We start from the raw sequence: 21544 nt of genomic DNA on the forward strand, positions 1-21544 counted from the left end.
AATTCACTCAGCACAGCCACAAGCCTCCTCCACGACCATGAGTGGTTCCAATATTAACATGTTATAACAAAAATAGGTCTTAAAATTCAAGTAATGCATAAACACTTCAGTAACCTCAACTATTTAATTGCCTAACTCTTGTTCACTCTGAACCTAGCAATGGAAGGTCAATGTTGGTAGAGTTAGGGTGGTTTTAAAGCATGACATATTTATATCATAAAAAAACGATTAACATTGACAATATGTTAATTTAAATGTATATTGTAAAATAAACTGATTCAGTCAACGGTAATTATACAACTGACACATATGAACCATACTTATTTTCGAGCCAAATCTTAATGACAACAGCTTATTGCAAGGCAGTAGTGCATGATGGATGGAGGCTGAAAAAGAACGAAACAAGGCGAAGCAGGTGGACAGTATGTCTGCACTTGTATTCAAAGGATTAAGCTACTGTTGTTCTATCTACTTTTTGTTGTCAACAAATCCCATGAATAGACCAAAACCAAAAATGTCATGCAATCATGCATTTGTTGGGGACTATTTTCAGTGATGGATTAAGACATGTGTTGCTCGGGAGTGCTTACAGCAGCGGGTGGTTCGAGAAAAAAAAAATACAAAACTACAGTGCCCACGTTCATCGGAATGAAGGAACATGTCAAATAGTGAAATTGGACACTAGAGGAGGTCTTTGGCACTATATGCTACATGTCATATCAGGCTTTGGATACACAGCTAACACGTGCTAGTAGGATCAATTAATTGTTAGTTATGGGATTTACTGACAATAAGAAAAATATAGAACATCACCGGCCTTGCCTTTTAAATTAAGATAAATGTCAAATTAAAAGTAACCCTTGCCTAAACTCAATAATAAAAGCCATGAGACACAACAGCACAATAAAACATGTAGAGGTGAGGTAGAAGAGGGAGACTGTACATGTCATCAGTGTGGTTCTCCGTGCTGGACCAGGATGACAAGCTCAGCAGCGTTCTGTGAAGCAGGAGCCTCTGTTTTCATTGGCAAAGCACCTCAGGACAGGACAAACTATTAGTAGGGACACATTCATCCTCAAAAGCATTCCAGTGCAGGCAGACACCAGACACTCCATGGACACAAAACAGTGTAATATGATAATGTGGGACAAAAAAAAAGTATGTTTGGAGAATGACACAAGTCTTGGGTAATGGATAAGATGAATACTGTTGCCATTATAAACTCATGTTTCTATTGTAAGATGTATGTCACATCTGTTATTTGGGTCTTCAGCTGGTTAAGTAAGGCTTAACTATCCTTGGCAAGGCATGCAATGACAGGTGACTGGGCAATAGTGTAAGTGATGTAGCACAAATGGAAGGTAAATTTATGGCAAAAAACCCAGGAGAGACCTAAATAACTGAGATGGTGATGAACTGTGTAGGTGTGGAGGCCTTTTGGAGACGTTGCTGTAATTTGAGTTACTGTTGGCAGTTTAATAACCAGCTGAAATATAAACCAGAAGACGGCTGAGTGTAATTTCGAGTTCCACCCCTGAATGCTTACATCTATAGCAAGACTGATTTCACGCTTTCTAATGTCACAGGAGTTTTGAAAAGGAGCCTTTTCGTTTAAAAATGGTACACTGAAGATGATCGGTTTTAAAATGACACAGCATACGGTTTTAGGAATATGGTTGTGTGAAAAAGATAATAAACATACAAGGCTATGTATTACTTAGTGTACACTTGCGCCAATGTTGAGTATAACTATCATTTGATTGATGCTCACATCAACAACTTCAGGATTACTTCAAAGAAAAACAAAGGCAAAAGTTACATGTTGCATGATATAGTACTGCCCAAAAGTCCCTTTGGAGTTGTCAATAGATGATCTAATTCCCACACATTGGACTTTGGAGCTGTCCAGGAGATATTTCATCTGTACACAGGTCTTTTACAGACCTCCTGAGACCAGTCATCATATGTCATAAAGTGAGTCTAAGCATTTTAATCTCACATCTGCTCCTCATTACCATTCCATGCAAAAGAAACTCAGGGCTGGAGTTAGGCACCTCACCCAGGGAAAGGGAGAGAAGAAATAAGGGAGAGGCAAGAGAGAGAGAGAGAGAGAGAGAGAGAGATTATGAGGAAAATGAGTCCAACAAAAAAAAGTTTATGTAAAAATTCCACAATTCAGAGGCAAAATGCCATTGTGTCCCTTCTGTGAAATCAGATCACCTTTAGGCCACAGTCCCAGTTTGCCTTTACAAGGCGCCATATAACACCACAGTGACATATCCACCACACTAATTTTATGGTACACTCCTTCCTCAATAACTCCTGAAAACTCCACAAAATATCACTTCGGTTATGCTATAGTTATTGTACATGAACACAACATCTGTAACTTATAAGCAAGTTGACAAGTTTCTCTCTCATTTACATTTAGATGTAGAGTGACAGCACACCTGCATTACCTGGAGCATCATGTCAGATGAGCACCTTCTTCTTCTTATTGAGAGATTTCTGCCCAGACTTCATTTAATGTAAATAAGCTTGGATCATTTAAAACCTAAAATTCTCCTGATGCTTTGCAAGATGAGTTTAGATTTCAGGAGATGACAACAGCTGGGACCACATTAGTCACACATTAGCATGCACGTAACCTCCCTGCTAGACCTCAAAGTTGATTTGTTGCTGCACACAAAAAACCTGCATCATAATAGACTGCATCAGAGAGAAACCAGGAAAGCAGAAGAATTTAACTTTATGGATTAATATAATATATTTGGCTACAATGTAAAGAAACCAGGTAAAGCAGAAAAGATAGCTGTTACAATATTTTTTCATGGTTGTTTGACTTTTAAAAATCCACAGATCCATGATGAATCAGTGCAAAGATAGATAGTTTTGACCCTTGACCTAGCCCAACAAGTTTATGTATCATGGTCATAACGGATGGTTTCTTGCAACATGTAGTTTAATGATATTGCAGTTAAGATGCACACACGCACACATACACACACACACACACACACACACTCACACACATGACTACAGAAGACAGAGGCCAGCCTGTTTAACAAGTAGGTCAGACCAGAGCCAAAGAGAGAGAGAGAGAGAGAGACAGGGATTGGCTGTGGCAAGCACAGCTTTTAGTGCCATCATTGGCTTGTATGAAGCAAGTGAAAAGACACAGAAGAAGTCTAAAATCACATCAATCATTAACACCAAGATAACGCAATGCAAAACATCAGTGGAACAACATGTGTACCCGACAACAGGGGGTTAAAATTGTTGATGTAAGATACTTGTGTCATATGAGGAGTCGATTATGTAATACTTGTGTGTTATGTTTCTTACCTGAGGGCAGTCTTTGATGTAATGGCCCTTGTTGAAGCACAGGTGGCATAAGTAATTGGGTGGGGGTCTCTTGTTGGGCTTTCTTGGCTCTGAAGAAAGGGAAAGGTCTGAGAAATGGTCCGTCAGAGAGTTGAGTCCGTCCACGATGTTGTTCAAGGAGCCATAGGGTGACACATTCTTATACACGTTGTTGTTTAAGGCCTATAAAATAAGAATAATATCAGACAAGGTTAAATTCTAATCTCTGATTCTTTGTCTACATATGTCAAGTATCTTCTGTACATAAAGTACAACACTGGGGCGCCTTCCCATTCAAATTACATACAACTCCCAACTCTCAGAGTTATATATAGTGTGACTTGTTGACATATATGTGACCACAGTACCACATACAAGACAGTATCGCATAAAATATTGCATTTCTGGTTTGGAGTGTTTGAGATGTTGTGATTAATCACCAATTTCCTTTGAGTGCTTTCTGTTCTATTTTCTGTTGCGCAAAAAAAAAATGAAGAAAAAAAAAAAAAACTCCTCCAAGATCATTTCTCTCATTAAATTCAGAACATCTGGCGAGAGGCCCAGCTGTGCTCATGAGCTGGAAAAGTACTGAGCATGTCCATAGAGAAAGACAGGACTTCACAGAGGATGACTCATTGTAAACAAGATGGGAGGCATGTTCCCTCGCCAGCCTGTGGAACATCAGCAATGTCACCATGCACTGTTGGCGGTAAACTAGCCGTGGTCAGTGTTTGCAGTCTGCTCGGAGCCACAGAACGCAGCAATGCATGCCACTGGCCTTGTGAATTCACAGGAAGATGCCCTCTGAATATTAATAACAGGGAGAGCATAGCCTGCAGTCCCTCATTTCCCTTCTCATTCATATCTTCCTCTGTCCAAATACAATCCAGCCACGACAGAGAGGAATCGACCTCTGGGTTAAATTATTCCAGTTTTAGCATAGAAGCTTGTATTTCAGATGGTCAAGTAATTAACCCCTGTGGACAAGCTGCTACACAAACAGTCTCACTATTTACTTATCTGCCTTGACAATCAATAGTTAAGCTGCACTAATAACAAATGTTTGAGTGCAAGTGCAGTGAGTCATTGAGTGCGTAGGCATGATGAAATCCACGGATAACCTCATTCTCATCACTGAATGTCATGCCTCTTTTTGGGACACTGTTTTGCATCTGGGAAATGATGTTCCTGTTGATGTCTAATGTTGCACAGCATAGAAACCTTGGTTTTGGCAACCTGGCCAGGGCCGAAAGCCAAATTTTTATCTGCAGGCTGTGAGATTGTCTTGCTAACCAGCTCCAGCTTCAAGACTCATGTTCATTTATTACATCTAGTCACTGTAAATCAAGCGTTACGGCTCTGTAGTTTCTCAAGTTTTCCATCTGCCATGAGTTTTACTTCTGCTAGCTTTAGCTATTACTGTGTTTTGTATTAGCACTCTTTGTGGAAATGTACATGTTTGTGTATTCGCTACACTTAAGTCTTATTTTAACAAATAAAAAACAAGAAACTTTGCTCCATTTATGACCCTCACATTTCTTCAGCTTGGCTTCAAACCTCCTACTGTCAGCCCAAAGGAAACAGATTTCACACACATCTGCTAATGGTGGGGTGAGACGGTTTGTTTATTTTGTGTGTCTGTGTGCGAGTGAGCAAGTGAGCGAGTGAACGAGCGAGCGAGCGAGTGAGTGAGTGAATGAGTGAGTGAGTGAGTGAGCGAGAGACTCAGCAAGAGGTCGTGTGGTTATATGTGTGGCGATGGATGCGTATGCATGCGATGGCTAACACAAAACTGATGTCCTGCGTGTCAAAGTGAAGGGGACAACTGCAGCAGATCTGTGACTGTTTTCACAGATTCAGGGCTGCGGCGTGACACCGCAGGGGGCAGTCACACACTGCTGTGTTTAAACCAGGGCTGTGAGTGTCTGATGGAAACTAGGTGAGTGATTTGAAGTAAATGGGATTGCACAGGAAACTGCTATAGGGTTTGATCAGTGCAGAATGGAAACAAACGGTATAATACGGAAAGATGACACATGACATTTCCCATCCTTAGCTGCAATTATTGGGGGAAATATAAATGCTCAAAAGTCACATAAAAATATATGACTTTTAAACTGGGAACTAAGTTAAAAGGGTGACAAAGTAATATTTAAAACAAAACTGTCATCAATTGAGATTGAGGTGTCCCCTGCATCAATCAACAACCAGTGCATTCATATATCCCTATTTCACATTAAATAGACTGTTGTGTGATCTTTTGCTGCAAAAACAACTACATTACTCATCTCATCATCAAATCTCTGCTGTGGTTTATTTTACTTGGCGTAGACAGTAGAGTAAGTTGCAAAATGCCCCCCACCCCTTAAACTGTTTCCAGACTGTATGTGTGTTCCCTCAGTCTGAAACACTTTATACTCATGCGGATTGAATTGCATTACACAATTGCGTGTAATGTGCACACCCAATTTTCAGATGACTGTTTCATGTTAAATGACTTCAAAAGGCCTCTATGGTTACCATAATAATGGACACTGGCTCTAGATGGTGAATACACCATCCATCCACTACTAGTGTTTCCAACGCATAGCAGATCTAAGAAACTAAACTACAGTGTAATCAACACACAGGGAAATGTACTGTATATTCTTTACACTACCATTTGCACATAATATGTGGTTATTTGTTTGAGGGGTGTGGTGGTGGGGTCTTTCCACAGTATGGTCAGCAGTATCAGGTTTGCACCCCTGCATACGTTATTAGCATGTTTGTCCCCTAAAATTACACAGAGCTACCAAAATAGATAATATGTAAACAAGGATTGATTTTGTTTGCACAACCTGGTCTATTTGAAGAAGTCACAGACAGCAGACCTCAGCAAAAGGCTGCAGTGGCTCGCTCTCTCCAGACAGAGGCGTGCAGGGGAATCTATTTCAAACTCTGTCCCTCATTACCTCTCACTTTGATCAGAGGCATGTCTGATTAACAGTTTCACTTTTAATATGATCCATAACAACAGACTTATTTATCGCAAATTATTATTTAATTACATTATAGGGAAAAGGAATGGAATTGCTTATATCCTCCATACAGTCAAAACTATATAACTATATAGTAAGAGCTTAGCTTATGTAATTAAGCTTTAATAAGATTCCCAAATTAATTTTCCCAATTTCCCAAACAATCTTTTAATATAGTTTTGACCACCAGTGGAATCAATATGATACTCTAATAATATTTCTTTGGGCTTACAATTTCAGTGATGTATTTATATCCTACTTGTCTTCTGTAAAGTATGATAATATCAGGCCAATTAAAAACTAAATGTTGTCATATGTTGTTGAGGAAGATTTTTTTTTTTCAACAATATCCTAAAGTGCTAAAATGATGGTTCAATAAGACCACTTGAAGTTACTGTCCATACAAGAAATATCATGGCGGTTATGTTGTACATGCTAAAACATTTGCAGCACAGACAGTCAACACATCAACCAACTCAGTTTCTAACAATAGTAAAAAGTAACTCTAAACTCAAACACAATCTCCCACAGTCTGAAACCTCTCAGATAATTACGCGGCATGCCATCGTTCACCTCATTCCGCTGCAGCTGAAAGAAGTTGTTGAGATAGTTGGAGTTCAGGGAAGAGCTCAAGTCCGCCGCTGCGGGAGTCTTGCTGAAACTGAGATCCGGGTGGGAAGAGTTGGGCTCGGGTCTGAACGCGTCAAAAGCGCTGGTCTGGTGGGGGTCTTGTAAGGAAAGATAGACCCAGTTGAGAAGTTGCGCTGGCTGGTACACGGAGGCACTCGTGTCTATGGCAGACAACAAGCTCATCTTTCAATTCAAATGGCTAAGCTGGATTTTCCACCGCTGATTCTTGGACTGGTCTCAACTCTTTTGCCGTTCTGCTTTTCGTTCCTGTACCCCGGCAGATGCCAAGTGCTCCTTTTTCTTCCCGCAAAGGGCCCTGTCCTCCTCACGCCGGGAGCCTCGTCCCAGTCAGATATTACTCAAAAGTCATTGCGCTGACATGTCAGTATAAAAAGTTTTCCCCTGCTCCCCATGGTCCGCTATCTGCCTTTATTGCAGCGGGGCAGAGAAAGACTCTTTGAATATTTAATGAGGACGGCTGTGCGTCACCGAGGACGCAGGCCAATCCGCGTCTGGTTTACATGAATATTCATTAACAGCCTATTGAGACAAATGGTTCATCATCCTATTCTAACTTCTCAAACCAGCAGCTCAGCTGATACCACATCACTTACTAAATTAAACCCCGTTAACAGACTCCCAGATCTCCGAGCCTTATGAGATTTATTATTATAACATGTATCATTAAAAACATCTGTTTTGTCTATAGGTGGTGCAAAGTGGCGCACTAAACTGTTAGGAGTGTCGCTGTGTTAATGTAGTAAAGGCTTATCTGATTTTTAAGTCAGTAGTGCTTCACAAAGGATTATATCTTTTTTTTTTTAAATAATAATAATAATAAAATGCTGTCATTGATGCTTATTCAGCCATCTGAAAAAGGTCTATTCGTGTGTGATATAAGAAAAAAGGTGGATTAATGATGAGAAAGCACCATCAGAAAAGACTAATCAATCAATCAGTTAATCGATCAATAAAATCCGCACCTCAACACATGCAACTCTCAAAGCCAGTGTGTAAGCATGTCCCAGCCTCTTACAACCAACCTGCAGGTGGCAGGCAGTTCAGATAGGTATGAGGAAAGCTTGAAAAATGGCTCCCTCTTGTGGCAAAGATCTTTCTCACACACACAGCAAAGAAAACACACAACAACTCACAGTTATATGTGAGTAACTTCTTGTAAAAAGTGTGATTTGTTCCGTGGAGGAAAGTAAAATTAGGCTTCCCAGTTGGTCATCAATATAAACAATGACTAATCGTACAGCACTCTGGGGAAAACACACTCACACACAGCTTTATTCCGGTGTCAAAAACAATTAATTTCATTTACATAACCCATTTTAATTATATTTCTGTCACTGATTGTCTGGCTACTATAAAATATTTAGAAGACCTATACAGTAGGTCTAATATAGACTAATATACTGTACTGTAATAGCATAGAATTCACACATTTTCTTTATTAATCAGTAGGCCTACAGTTATTGCCCATTAAATGTGTGTGTCAGATGACCAAAGAATATGTGGTTTTAGATTTACGTAGCCTACAGACAGTCTTATCTGGGCAGGACATTGTTTGTTTTGGGCGATAAACCTTTGACATAAAAGGTCTATTGTGAAATAGTTGTGAAATAGTAAAGGACGTCTGTCTGTCACATTTTCCATCATACCATTAGCATGTATGACTAGTTGCTTATGGTCATGTGAACTATCTTTACTGTTCTGTGACGGATAGATAGATGGGTGGGTCCCCCCCAAAATGGAAAGTATGAGTCCCACCCACACCATTTATATACAGTCAATACTGCGAATGGTGAAACGGATAAGTCCACCAGGAAGAGGCCAAGCAGACTAAAGTAAGTGCTGAATTCATACAACTACACAAATAGGCGTGTTAGAATAGTGAAAGGTATTTTAGAAGACGTTACAAGTTGTGTTTTTGGATCGGCGGCAACTATTTTTGGAGTCGTTTTGTAGTCTGTTTCCGGCACTGTCGTTAGCTCGCCAGCGTCAATGCAGAATTACTTTGCTTTAACATGTAGTTAGTTAACCGAAATGCTCGTCTTGCTAGTAGTTTTACTTTGCTTTCGGGATATTATTCGTTTATTTGTGGTTTTTGCTAGCTAGCTAAGATGTTGCTAAGGACAGGGTCGAGTTGGCATATCGTATCCAGCCGTATTATGTAAACAGGATTGGGAGGTAACTCTGCTAACGTTAATCTTCAATAGGAGATTTGTGCAGGCCTGAAGCAGCGCGGGTACTTAACCTACAGTTCAAAAGTGAACTTCTGTTCGTGTTATTAGCTAATCAAATGTTTGTTTTCCATTGACTAACATAATCTGTCTAACACTGTGTAAAGCTGTCAGTGTAGTGTACTGATAAATAAAGCCAAGATAAATTAACGTCTTGTATTTGCTCAAATCTAGCTAGCTATCTTTGAGTTTCAAGGCAAGGCAAGTTTAGCAATAGCACATTTCAACAAGGCGATTCAAAGTGCTTTTAAAGTTGACGTTAAGCTAGTTAACTGACTCACCTAGAGTTACGACAAAATGAGTAAACTTTAACCTCAAAATACAACAAAAAGAAAGGACCATAGGATCCATATCCATATCCATCCTATCCATAGGATGTTAAGCTAGCTGGCTTAGAAGGTTATAATTAGCTCATATTAGAGCCTTTTAAAAAGATTTTTGACCTTGAATTTTTATTAGCACCCCAACTCTGTAATTAGCTATGCATTGGTGCTGTTACTTGCAGTTTGAATTTGTGGTTTTTTAAGGTCACAGTTCTCAGTATGAAATGTGAAAGAAGTTGGATGTGATGTGTCTTCACCTCAGCTACACTGAAATGTTACGTGTTTGAACCTCGACCATTTAACCCTAAATGCACAAACCACATTTGTTCTGTTATAACCGCCGAACAAGTATTTCACAGTGTTATTTTGACACAGCATCAGTGCTACAGTGTTGGAGATCAGAAGCAGGGAATGAGGAAGAAGTGTGTGAGATTTCGAAAGTATTTCACAAATCAAACATCACTAATTGTGATTGTAATAACTTGTGCCTAGAAAAATCTTAAAGTAGGTTATAAAGTATTCACTGTATTCATTTAATTGAAATGTTTCTACCTTATCTTATTTGACCTCTGTATGTCACAATATACCTTTGCTTCCTTGTGTGCATATTCAAACACAGCAACGTCTTTCTGTGCCCATAAAATGCAAAGCAGAGGAGAAGACTGTTCCATTTAAGTCCATTTTCAGTTGTACCATGGAACAAGTAGGCCTATTGGAAAACAGGATTTTCATGAAATGAAGTTTCTTCACCACACCAGAAGTTGGCTAAAAATATCTGTGATCCAACGGCCCAGGAATGAAGAGTTTACCCTTAGTTAGTTTGCAATGACACTAGCTTAAAAACTCAGTCTGTAATGAAAGAATTGAAACCAGAAGAATAAATTAAATAGACCTGTTGTTGTTTCCCTATAAAGTAGGTGCATTTAAAAAGCAGAACAGAGTCAGGGATCTTGACCTATAAAGTAGATTAGTTTTGCACCAATGTAATAAGTACATATATAATTATCGATTTTAATTATTTGAATTGTTCCTCATGTACATTTGGCAATGGAATGGGTGCATTTTGTCTAGATGGCTGCACAGGATGAACAGTATTTTATTTAGTAATAAGTCATATTTGACAACCCTTTGACAGTTCTGTTTTGTGTTTAAAGCCATGAGCTACCCTGGATACCCCCCTCAGGCAGGCGGATACCCACCACAGCCTGGGGCTTACCCTCCACAACCTGGTGCATACCCACCTCAGCCTGGAGCTTACCCTCCACAAGCAGGAGGCTTCCCACCGCAGCCAAGTGGCTACCCTCCTCAGCCTGGCGGCTATCCCCCACAGGCTGGTGGCTTTCCACCACAAATGGGAGGCTATCCTCCACAGGCTGGAGGTTACCCCCAGGCACCACCACCAGGTAAGGCATCACACAACACTGACCGCTAGGGGTCAAAACATGTTATTATCGCTAACACATTTGATTTAATGTTAATATTAAAAAAATACATAAAGCACTAAGTTGAAGTGAAACAGAATGTTATGGTTAAGGTATTCTAATGCCCATCGTAGTGTGGATGAGTCAGTTATGTTGCGTTTGTAGGAAACAGGGATCATGAGATCTGAAATTAACAGGGTGGATTTTTTTTTCCCTCAAAAACAAACAAACCTCTGCTGTTGCTAAGAGAACTGACTCCCAAAGTCCATTTTTCACATAGTACTCTCATTCTCTGTCCAGTACTCTTTCACCTACATGTTGACTATTCAGAAAGTGAGGAAAAAGGAAGTCCCAGTAAGAGGGGTCATTCCTGTTTATGTCTTTGTTCTCAGTTCTTTCAGGCATTTAATAGTCCAATACATCCTTTACTTCCTTGGGGGGATAAAAACTTGCTTGAACAGTTCTGTTTTTGTTATCTGCTGCAGGTAGCTGGGGTGGTGGCCCTACCGGTGGTTATCCTTCCATAGGTCTTGACAGCTTATCCAACCCTGGATACAATGCTGGCATGGTAAGTTTAACCTAAAAAACTCATCTGCACCTAGAAAATTGTTAATATATCTGTAATGCTAAATCATCAGATTATTGCGTTGAATATTCCAGTTAGAATGAATTACACAACTGTTAATGGAATATCACGTCATTTCACTTTACGGTAAGACTTTTCCAAAGTCTGCATCCTAAAATCCTCAGCATTGCAATTTTCTTTGTCAGCTTCTCTTTCCAGTTCTCTTGCATGAGAAAAACAGTTACATCCTTCATTCTTGTCCTTGCTTCTAAAACCTGTCGATCTAGTTCAACTGTTATGCCTTCTTATTTTTCTGATTCCTTGTCTTGTCTATGTTGTATTCTCATTTTTGTCATCAGCTATCTGAATTTCCATTTCATTAAGTAGCATGGTCACTCATTTTTTGGACACTTGTACATTATGTAACTGGTAGAGATTCAAAACATCAGGAACATGAAATGCAGTTTATCTTGAAGTTAGATCCAAGATAAGGGGCATTTCCTTGAAAATGTTTAAAATGTTGATGTAGATAATTGTAATTCCATGAAGATATCCGGTCCAAAAAAGGTGTGGCCAGCAACATGTGCTTTGCATAACATTATCTTCAAGCATCTGTGTACATATTATGGGATACCAATCTTTCAAAATCACAGGCCAACCAGATGTCTGCAGGCATGGGGGGTTTTACTCCAAACCCATCCATGTTCACCCAAGCCCCCGGGGGGTACCCACCTGCCCCTCAGCCAGGCGGGTATGGTGCCCCCTCCCCTAACCAACAGTCATATGGCCTGTACCCACAGCCAGGAGGGGCCATGCCCCAACCCCAAGGCCCAGGGATGGGCTTCCCTGGTCAGCCAGGCCAACCTATGCCTGGTTACCCTCAAGCACCATCACCCAACCCACCCATGCCGGGTTATGGAGGAGCACCAGCACCTATGCCAACGTACCCAAAAGTCCCTTCACCAAATCCATCAATGCCAGCCTACGGAGGAGGAGGAGGAGGAGCCATGCCAGTAGCTCCACCTATCAATGTAAGAAACACTGAAAAGAGAGAATTGACCCTTATTGGTTAAAACCACTTTTTTAGATTTACAATGTAATGTTGAATATAGAATGAAATCTTTGTTGGAATAACACTGTTGCGGAAATTACTGTATTGTCATCCCAGAGAGGATTCAGAGGATCCATCAAGGACTTTCCTGGAGCTGACCCACTCAGAGATGTGGAAGTCCTGAGAAAGGCCATGAAGGGCTTCGGTGAGTGCTATGAACTGGTGACTTAATCACAGTTTGCTGCTTGTGATTTTATTTTCCACTGGCGAGGGGGAGGGGGCGCACAATTAAGAACATTTAAAGAGCATTGTGCATGAATTTACTTATCCATGAAGGGACGATGCTACTGGAGAAACAGTTCCACTGTTAATTAATTCACCTAATCAATTACTCAAGTATAAATAAAAACGTTTTCAGTTGGAAATTATGTTTTTTTTTATTCTGTGATCCGTCTCTAAGTTGATCTTTTGGACTTGTCTGTGCAGGAACTGATGAGCAAGCCATCATCGAGTTATTGGGGAGTCGTTCCAACAAGCAGCGCGTTCCTTTGCCTCGGGCTTACAAAACCTCCTATGGGAAGGTAACAGCGCTGTTCATGCACATTTTGAAGTTCATATGTGGTTAGTGTAATAACTAATGCCATCTTCCATTAGGAGAGTTCATACTGTATATAGAATTGAATGTGGCTCAGTGTGCATTACCTAGTGCATGATAGTGACAAGCAGACAACAGGTGGTAGTGCTACCAGTAAAATGGAGAGGGGATTGGATGTCCTCAGAGCTCATTATAGCTATGGCACAGAGCTTCTTACAGAAAGTTTTTCAGGGCAGCAGTCAGTGATGGTTTTGAGTTATTCCAAGCATGTTTCCATTTTCAGGATCTGATTAAGGATCTGCATTCAGAACTGTCTGGGGACTTCAGGAAGCTGGTCATGGCCATGTTGAGAGCCCCAGCTGAGTTTGATGCCTATGAGCTCTACAGTGCCATAAAGGTAAACGCTCAGGAACAAAACCTGTTGATATTATTTTTATCTGTATTTAAAATCTTTTTGTCATCATAGAAGGCTTTATAGTCCACATTATTTTGTGTTTTTTATTGTAAAACTATTATCTCATGAAAAATGTTAGAGATAAAGAAGCATGTTTACATTTACATGGATTACGAAATATGATAAGTAAATGAATAAGTTGTAGGTTTGAAAGATGATTTGCTAAAGAAGAAACGGGGAGATTCTTCGGCTGCTACTAGGCCATAGGATGAGGATGTCAGATTATCATTGTTCTGTCTTCCTGACAGGGAGCCGGAACTGATGAAGCCTGTCTGATAGAGATCCTGTCTTCCCGCTCCAATGCTGAAATCAGGGAGATAAATCGTATTTACAAACAAGGTGAGATGCCTCAAGGTGGCTCTGTTCTCTTATCTCACAGCACGCTATGTTAAGAGTTTTATTATATTAGTGGATAAGCTCAGTGTACTTACATTTGGGCACAACCATAAAATATCTAGATGCAGATATGCAGAGTTAGAAATGTATTATTTAGGAATTGAATATCCAGCAGCATCAGTTGCACTCAAGTTCAGATGTCTGAATGAATTCTTTCTAAAATTTCCTGTTCATTAATTTAATTCAATTTTCTAATCGATGCTAGAGTGTCCTCTGCTATTGAATTGGTTGGGTTGGGGTCATCCCACTTAGAGCATATTGCTAAGCCTAGTACATCTTAGTTTAAGGGAATATTTTGACATTTTGGGAAATGTGCTTATTCGCTTGAGGTTGCCAGGCAATGAGCAAAGACTCCAGAAAGTAACTGGCCCAGCCAAGAAATAGTTTGAGCATGTAACTCCTCGTAAGACTATAATTTTTCAATATAATGTGTTTATTAGTGAGTTTAGAGGTGCTGGTAGAGGGATTTTTAAAACTTTGGACAGAACCAGGCTAGCTGTTTCCCCCTTTCTTCATGCTAAGCTAAGCTAATCGTTTGCTGGCTGTAGCGTCATAGCTAACATGCAGACGCAAGAGTGGTATGAATCTTCTCTAACTTAAGAAAAAAAAGCAAGAACATGAAAAAGTGTAGCTACTCCTCAAATATCTTTCTTTAAATGAAGAATTTTGGTGCCTCATGATTTAAATGCAGTTGTTACTTGTTAAAAGATTCTTAGCATTAAAAACAAAATACACTGTATGATTACTGGCGATTTCAACCCAAAGATATTAAATTCCTTCAAAATAATACATGGCTTATATTTGTGTTTTGTCTGTGTTTTTAATATTATTTACCTTACGTTTTTTTTGCCATTTCAGAATATAAGAAGTCCCTGGAGGATGCCATTAGTGGGGATACCTCAGGCCACTTCCGTAGACTCCTGATCTCTCTTGCCCAGGTACAGCTACAAACCTGATTCTGTAGAACTGATGTTTTGTAGCAACTACATTCATAAATCATTCGGGATGTTTTTCTCTGTGCTTTGTAGGGTAATCGTGATGAACGGGAAACTGTTGACATCGCTATAGCTAAACAAGATGCCCAGGTGAAATCTTCTTTATACTCATTAATAATTATTGTTCGATTCTGCAACTCGGTAGTTCTTAAATGTTGACATGTTGCCTTGTACATGTTTCTGTTCTTATAGGCTCTGTATGCTGCTGGGGAGAACAAGCTGGGAACAGATGAGTCCAAATTCAATGCCATTTTATGCGCCAGGAGCAAACCCCATCTCAGAGCAGGTATTCTTTATGAAGACTTGTTTACAAGCATACACGAACAAGTTTATCAGTTCAACATTTTAAACAAGCCAAATGATAATTGAGAAGTCTAGTGCTTTGTTGGCTATATCACTGATTGTGTGTGTTTGTGTTTGTGTGGATGCATCGGCACGTGTGTGTGTGTGTGTAGTGTTTCAGGAGTACCAGAGAATGTGTGGCAGGGATATCGAGAAGAGCATCGACAGGGAGATGTCCGGAGACCTTGAGAGTGGCATGCTGGCAGTGGGTAAGGATACACACACCCATTACAGTCTACTCTGAGAAGGGCCACCACACCCATTTATTGTGAGAATCAGAATTAGCAGAAGAATTAACAACAATTAGTTAATGACAAGTGTAGAGGCTTGTCTGCAGTCAGTGTGCAAAATTAATTTTTTTGTCCACTGGCCAAATGGCTAGTGAATGTTCAAATTTTACCAGCCACTCAATATATTACCATTGCTTTTTTGGCTGGTGAATGAAGCAAATCTAACAGCCATTTGCATATTTAATTTGGCTGGTGGCTGGTGCTAATTTTGTATCCTGTCTGCAGTACGTTTTTGACGCAACATTCAACTATAAAACTTTTTCCATCCTGATTATAATACATACTGTATCAGCTTACTGAATACACCTGTGAAAATAAATGTGCTACTGGCAGTGGGGGGCCTGTTACATGCATAATCTCTTTGTTTTTTTTGCCTTTTTTGCCAACATTTTTCAGGGTTATGGTACAGTAACCTGTTTTTAGATGTGTTTTATTTGATTCCTTCCATTGATATTGCATATCCAGTCTATATGTTTTCATTGTGTGCATTGCAGTGTTCAATGTTCGTCACTGTTATGACGCTGTGTTTCATTTCACTCTTCTGGAAGTTTTTGTTTCTGATTTGACATTTACATTTTTTCAAAATATAACTTACTTTAAAACTGCATTGATCAATATTTGGCCAATAGGCGGCAGAAAAAACAAGCAGACAAACTTTGCCCTACTTAACAAGTTTAACTTAACCTACTATTAAACCTACTATTAAAGTTGTCATAGCTGACATGTAAGCAAACAGTATTTAGCACATCTAGCAACATAACACCCCATGGGGGCCATGTTCCTTGCCACCTAATGAATCTAAATCCAATATTCACTCTTCTTTTCGCTCTATTTTGGTCTCCACCAATTTCCAAGTGAACATACCTCTTTTGTTGTCAAATGTTCAACATATTTCATCACCTTGTAGCCACTTTTTTTCTGCCTGCCATTTGCTGCTGGACAGGTAGCATACAGTGGATTGATCAGAGCTTGTTTGCTAGAAACAGCCGCCTCCTGCAGCTGGCAACAAGGTTGTTGGGTTTATAAGGGAGAGTAGACCACACAGTAAATGTTCTGGCCTTGAACAGGCTGAAAAGCTCAATTGGACTGCAGATAATTCTCTATAGGTTCATCATTCCCCTTCTGAATCCACATAGTCATTTTATAAAATATAAAAATGTTAATTAATGCAGTTTTAAGTTTGCATGTTGTCATCCTCTGTTACATTCCTTGGGTGTATGCATAGCTTGATTTTTCACTTTCAGATGGTAGATAAGTATTGTCTTCATTATCCTCAAATATTTGATTGTGTTAGTAATGCAGTATTTATTTATTATTTTTTTAATTAAAAAAGAGAGACAACCTATCAATGAGGGAGTTCGTCGCACTTTTATTGTTGTTAAGTAAATATTTTCTCTGTTTCAGTGAAGTGTATTAAGAATACACCTGCCTACTTTGCTGAGAGGCTTTACAAGGCCATGAAGGTGAGACACCTGATCCTGCTTGGAGAGTACATTGCTAAAAAAGAAGTACAACATAATATTTAATTTCTTTGTCACCCTCATTGTGTGTGTGCCTATGTGCTCAGGGAGCTGGGACCAAAGACAAAACCCTCATCCGGATCATGGTCACCCGTTCCGAGGTGGACATGCTGGACATCCGTCAGGAATATGTGAAAAACTACGGCAAGTCACTGTACACACACATCTCCGTAAGTATCTTCATCAAACTAGATTTAATACAATTTAAATAACAGCAGAATGGATGATTTAAAAGTAACAAGTAGACACCATAAGATAAGTCTGAATCATTTGTTGACACTTTTCTTTTATCGACAGGGAGACACATCAGGTGACTACAAAAAACTCCTATTGAAGCTCTGTGGCGGCAGTGACTGAAAAGGAAACAATGTCTAATGCATTACATACATTTTCTATAATAATCTGCTTCCTGCCTTACAAATATGCACTATATACAAACTGCAAACCTGCATGCCATGCCAATGCTCTCGCAATGCAACGTTTACTTGGTTGTAAGAACCTATTACATATCGCTACATATTATTTCTTTTTCTATATATGGTGTGCACAGAAAGGTTTTATATTTTTACAATTGTAACATCTTTGCTGGATATTTCAGTTTAATATACATGGCCATACTAAAAACTTGTTAGAGATTACATTTGAATTTTAAGAGCTATATATTTTTAAGATGTTTTATTTCAGTTGTGCCAATATGATCAGTTATCCAATGATATCTGGTCATTTATGAGCTATAACATTCAGCAATGCTGAATAAAGTATAAGACATAGACTACATAGCAGCTAAGTACCAAAGTTGTCCGTTACTATTCCCGCAATTGTACAATCTCTTCTTCAATTTGTCTGTGCTTTTTTTTTCTGTTTATCATAGATTTGCTGTACTTGTGTATCATATATCTGTCATTCTAAGCATGTAAAACTGTGTCACATCATCATTAAATTGTGAGTGACTTTACCTTCATGAGCCTTATTTTGTATTAGTGATGAATCATAACATGCAAAATACATTTAATTTTTTGAAAACAACTCATGAGCAGGTCTTATTTAGATACAGGCATCCTTGTAAAATTTAAATTCGTGTCTATCAGATCTCTTCACTGGTTCACTTGCAAATTCATTCCTAAACGCAATATAAATGGTCTTCATCAGCTGGCATACTTACCAATTATAATATCTCCCAAAATTGTCATGACCTTCTTATGACTGCCCTGCTACTATCAGCACCTGGTAGCAGACTCAGTTTACCAGTAGAGGGCAGTGAACTCCTTATTCAACAGTTACACTAGAAGTGTGGATTTCAAAGAGCAGAGCTCCTTACAAATGCCCAGCTGTGAAGAATATGTATCATTATAGGATGGCATCAGATAAAAAAAGCATGGTCACACGTCTTGATTCTCTTACTCTGAATATCTTGAAAGTCTCACAGTCAGTGGCGTAAACCAACCTTTAAATACTCAAGTTTACCCAATCAATACAGATAATTTCTCTTTCCTTGAGGGCTGCAAGGCTAACGTGTGGCTGCCCACAAAGCTCTCCATGCCTTATTAAGTCCTGTTGGCTTCGCTTAAAATGCTGTTGAACACACTTGACGGTGGAGACGTGGCTCTGCGCTCTGCTGGCTACAGTAGTGTGTGCGTAAGTTAACTGCACTCCAATCAATAACCCTGTGAAGTGAGGAGGGGGGAACCCGTGGAATTGATGGCATCCATAAAGCTGCCGTGGCCACATTAAACAAGTCTAGCATGTCTGCAGTGCTGTCAGAGGCCTGGGGGACCCCTGGGAAACAGCCATGCTGGAAGAATCCTTTTTGATCGTGTCATGTTATAGTTGACTAGGAGTGGCAGAAAGGGCTTGTAGGCTTTAAATAGATGTTTAGATTATAATAACCAGAATTTTAATGAAGATGGGATGTGATTAGATGGGTTTTGAGAGGATAATTTAGACATCATTAGACGAGTTTTACAAGGTAATTTCAAAGTGTTTCAGCATGGCTCTGCCAGCATTGTAGTTTCCATATCATTATGATCAGAAGCCTTCCATCTGTTGCAGGTGTCCAGCTGAAGGCTGTGTAATCAATGTTAATTAAAAACTGTGAATTGCCTAATTTAATGTCTATTATAACTGATCTAATCCTATGGGAATCCCCTTTACAGTGGCTTGAGGTCTTAGGCATTGTGGGGGAATAATGGCCTCAAATTAAAGTGTCAGTATGATGCTGAAGGACACCAACAATGTCCTCTCTTCCAACATGTCCTCACTGCATCCTTTTAAAACTGATATTGTGGGAACATTTTTGGTGCATTCTCACAGGATGGAGATAAACCGGATACACCGAGGAATTATGTAGATGCAGTAAATAGAAGCGTGTCAAAGAGTGATGTAATTGTTTTCCCATCCTTAGCACAGACAGCTATAAAGACTGGCAATAAAAAAAAAAACCTCAAACATTTTCAGTTTGAGAATTTGGCTAGAATAAATGATGGATATGCTTGCTGACAGTCTCTTCAATAAAAGATATAGCTATTATATGCCCTGATCCGGGCTTTCTGATAAACAAATCTGTTAATAATATTTCAGTAAATTATCAGACAGTCAGAAGCACCACCCCTGTTGTCTAAATAATAAACTAATTTACCCTCGAGATAAAAAAGCATCAGGCTGTCTTCTCTATTCAAATGCATGTCCTCAGGGTACAGACACAACCGTCCAATCTGTGTCAGAAGTGGGGACCTGCTTCCCTTTGATATGAATGAATTGTAATTAATTTTTCATCTAAAGGGATAGCACACTGCACAAGCTATAGAGCCAGCATGGCAGGGAGAGACAGAAAGAGGAGGGAGAGGGAGCGGGAGAGAGTTGTAGATGTCACAATGAGATTCAGTGCATGCATGAATAAGGTCACGGTTTGAGAGGTATGCCTGCAGACGCCTGCCTCTGTGCCAACAATCTTTATTCAGCTGTAGACTGGAAGCAGAGTGCATCCATCATCATCATCATATTGTATTTCACAAATCCTGCTCAAATACACATTTCATTTGTCAGCCTGCCTCACATATTGCTTATATGTTCACATATGGTTCACTGCCCTATCTTAGCCAACATGCAGATACACTACACACTGAAATCTGTTGCAGCGTTGCAGCTTGGATATAGAAACATGGCGCATAAGCCTGTGGCTACAGCAACGGTATTATGCAAGGACTGAATAAATTCCTTACATTTTTATTGCCGCATTAGCATTTATCATAAAAAAATATATACTGAACAAAGTCATCAGTGAGGTTAACCACCGATTAAAATATCTTTCTTAAGGATTCTGCTGATATTATGTGTCTGTGGAAATTAAAAGATTATAATGAAGGATCAATACTACTTGGTTTATAAACAGTTTTAGGCTGACAGAATCTTTTGACATAAATTAATCTTATGCATTGTAGTGATATAGTGAGTTCCATCATACTGACAGAATTTACACAAAGATAACAACTGATAACCAGTAAATAGTGGCGATATATAAATAATCCATATTACAAGTAGTAAAGATTTGTGTAAAATGTACTGTGTTGTGCAAACAAATGCTCCAGTGAGTGTTATATTATGTATGTATATATATATATATATATATATATAGAGAGAGAGAGAGAGAGAGAGAGAGATGGATAGATAGAAATGGATAGGTATATACCATTGGATAATTATTACATTTAATAATTTGAAAATTGCATTTTAATTATTTCATATATTGATTACTGCGATTACTGCAGATTGGTAGTTTATTTTGCAGCTCTCTGCATTATAATTTATAAGATCATGTTTTGTGAGTGAAATATTAATCTGTAAAGTAACTAGTAGGCTAACTAAAGCTGTCAAATAAATTTAGTGGAGAAAAAGGTACAAGATGTTCTTCTGAACTCAAGTGGAGCACAGGTATAGCAGGATAAAGTGAAAATACTTAAGTACAAGTACCTCAAATGTGTACTTAAATAGAGTACTGTGTACAACATTCCACCCCTGCAGATAACAGAAACATTCATGTATGTTTGTACTATTGTAAGATTACGATTCATTGTGTTAATATGGATGGCTTTCTTTTACTCTAAAGATGAGGTCATTGTTTACTTTATCACTACGTCGACATTTTTTAAAAAAGTATCTCCAAATTTTCATGCAAAGTCTATCCATTCTCATTTTTTCCGCCTGGGATTTTCGACGTACTACGGGGTGATGTGATGTGTACGCCCATTGAAGAAAAAGGTGTGTTTTTGTCTAGCCCCGCCCTATTTCACCATATATGGTCATTGAGCGGAACGTTGATTGACAGCGGGCAGCA

At 39.2% G+C, this 21544-nt stretch overlaps 2 protein-coding genes across 4 annotated transcripts in view; one reads left to right on the top strand and one right to left on the bottom strand.

Moving 5' to 3' along the window:
- zcchc24 (zinc finger, CCHC domain containing 24) overlaps positions 1–7467 on the bottom strand; it is a 35700-nt gene extending 28233 nt beyond the window's left edge. The window contains exons 1-2 of the mRNA XM_067610245.1: positions 6957–7467; positions 3346–3546 (exon numbers count right to left, since the gene is read on the bottom strand). Of these exons, the coding sequence (XP_067466346.1) occupies positions 3346–3546; positions 6957–7196 (441 nt within the window). The 5' untranslated portion in view covers positions 7197–7467. The remainder of the gene's footprint in view (positions 1–3345; positions 3547–6956) is intronic.
- A 1248-nt stretch (positions 7468–8715) lies between these two features.
- anxa11a (annexin A11a) lies at positions 8716–18169 on the top strand. 3 transcript variants are annotated; one of them, XM_067610247.1, is made up of 15 exons: positions 8716–8866; positions 10740–10988; positions 11492–11574; positions 12225–12602; positions 12740–12827; positions 13109–13203; positions 13501–13614; positions 13920–14010; positions 14926–15005; positions 15096–15152; positions 15255–15348; positions 15518–15613; positions 17099–17157; positions 17262–17384; positions 17512–18169. In XM_067610247.1, exons 2-15 carry the CDS (start codon positions 10742–10744, stop codon positions 17569–17571), a joined length of 1665 nt encoding a protein of 554 aa, XP_067466348.1. In that variant the 5' UTR covers positions 8716–8866; positions 10740–10741; the 3' UTR covers positions 17572–18169. The 3 variants fall into 3 exon arrangements, with proteins under 3 accessions (XP_067466348.1, XP_067466350.1, XP_067466349.1); XM_067610249.1 differs by having other exon boundaries at positions 12372–12602; XM_067610248.1 differs by lacking the exon at positions 8716–8866 and adding an exon at positions 9021–9209.
- Positions 18170–21544: the final 3375 nt, after the last annotated feature.

Source organism: Thunnus thynnus, chromosome 14 (assembly GCF_963924715.1).
Source record: "Thunnus thynnus chromosome 14, fThuThy2.1, whole genome shotgun sequence".
Taxonomy (NCBI): Eukaryota; Metazoa; Chordata; class Actinopteri; order Scombriformes; family Scombridae; genus Thunnus; species Thunnus thynnus.

Bases quoted from the DNA above. Each gene is read 5' to 3' on its own strand.
- anxa11a (XM_067610247.1), top strand. From the start codon at position 10,742: ATGAGCTACCCTGGATACCCCCCTCAGGCAGGCGGATACCCACCACAG. The intron at 13,615-13,919 runs GTAAACGCTCAG...TCTTCCTGACAG, and splicing joins AGCTCTACAGTGCCATAAAG to GGAGCCGGAACTGATGAAGC. The intron at 17,385-17,511 runs GTAAGTATCTTC...TTTTATCGACAG, and splicing joins CACTGTACACACACATCTCC to GGAGACACATCAGGTGACTA.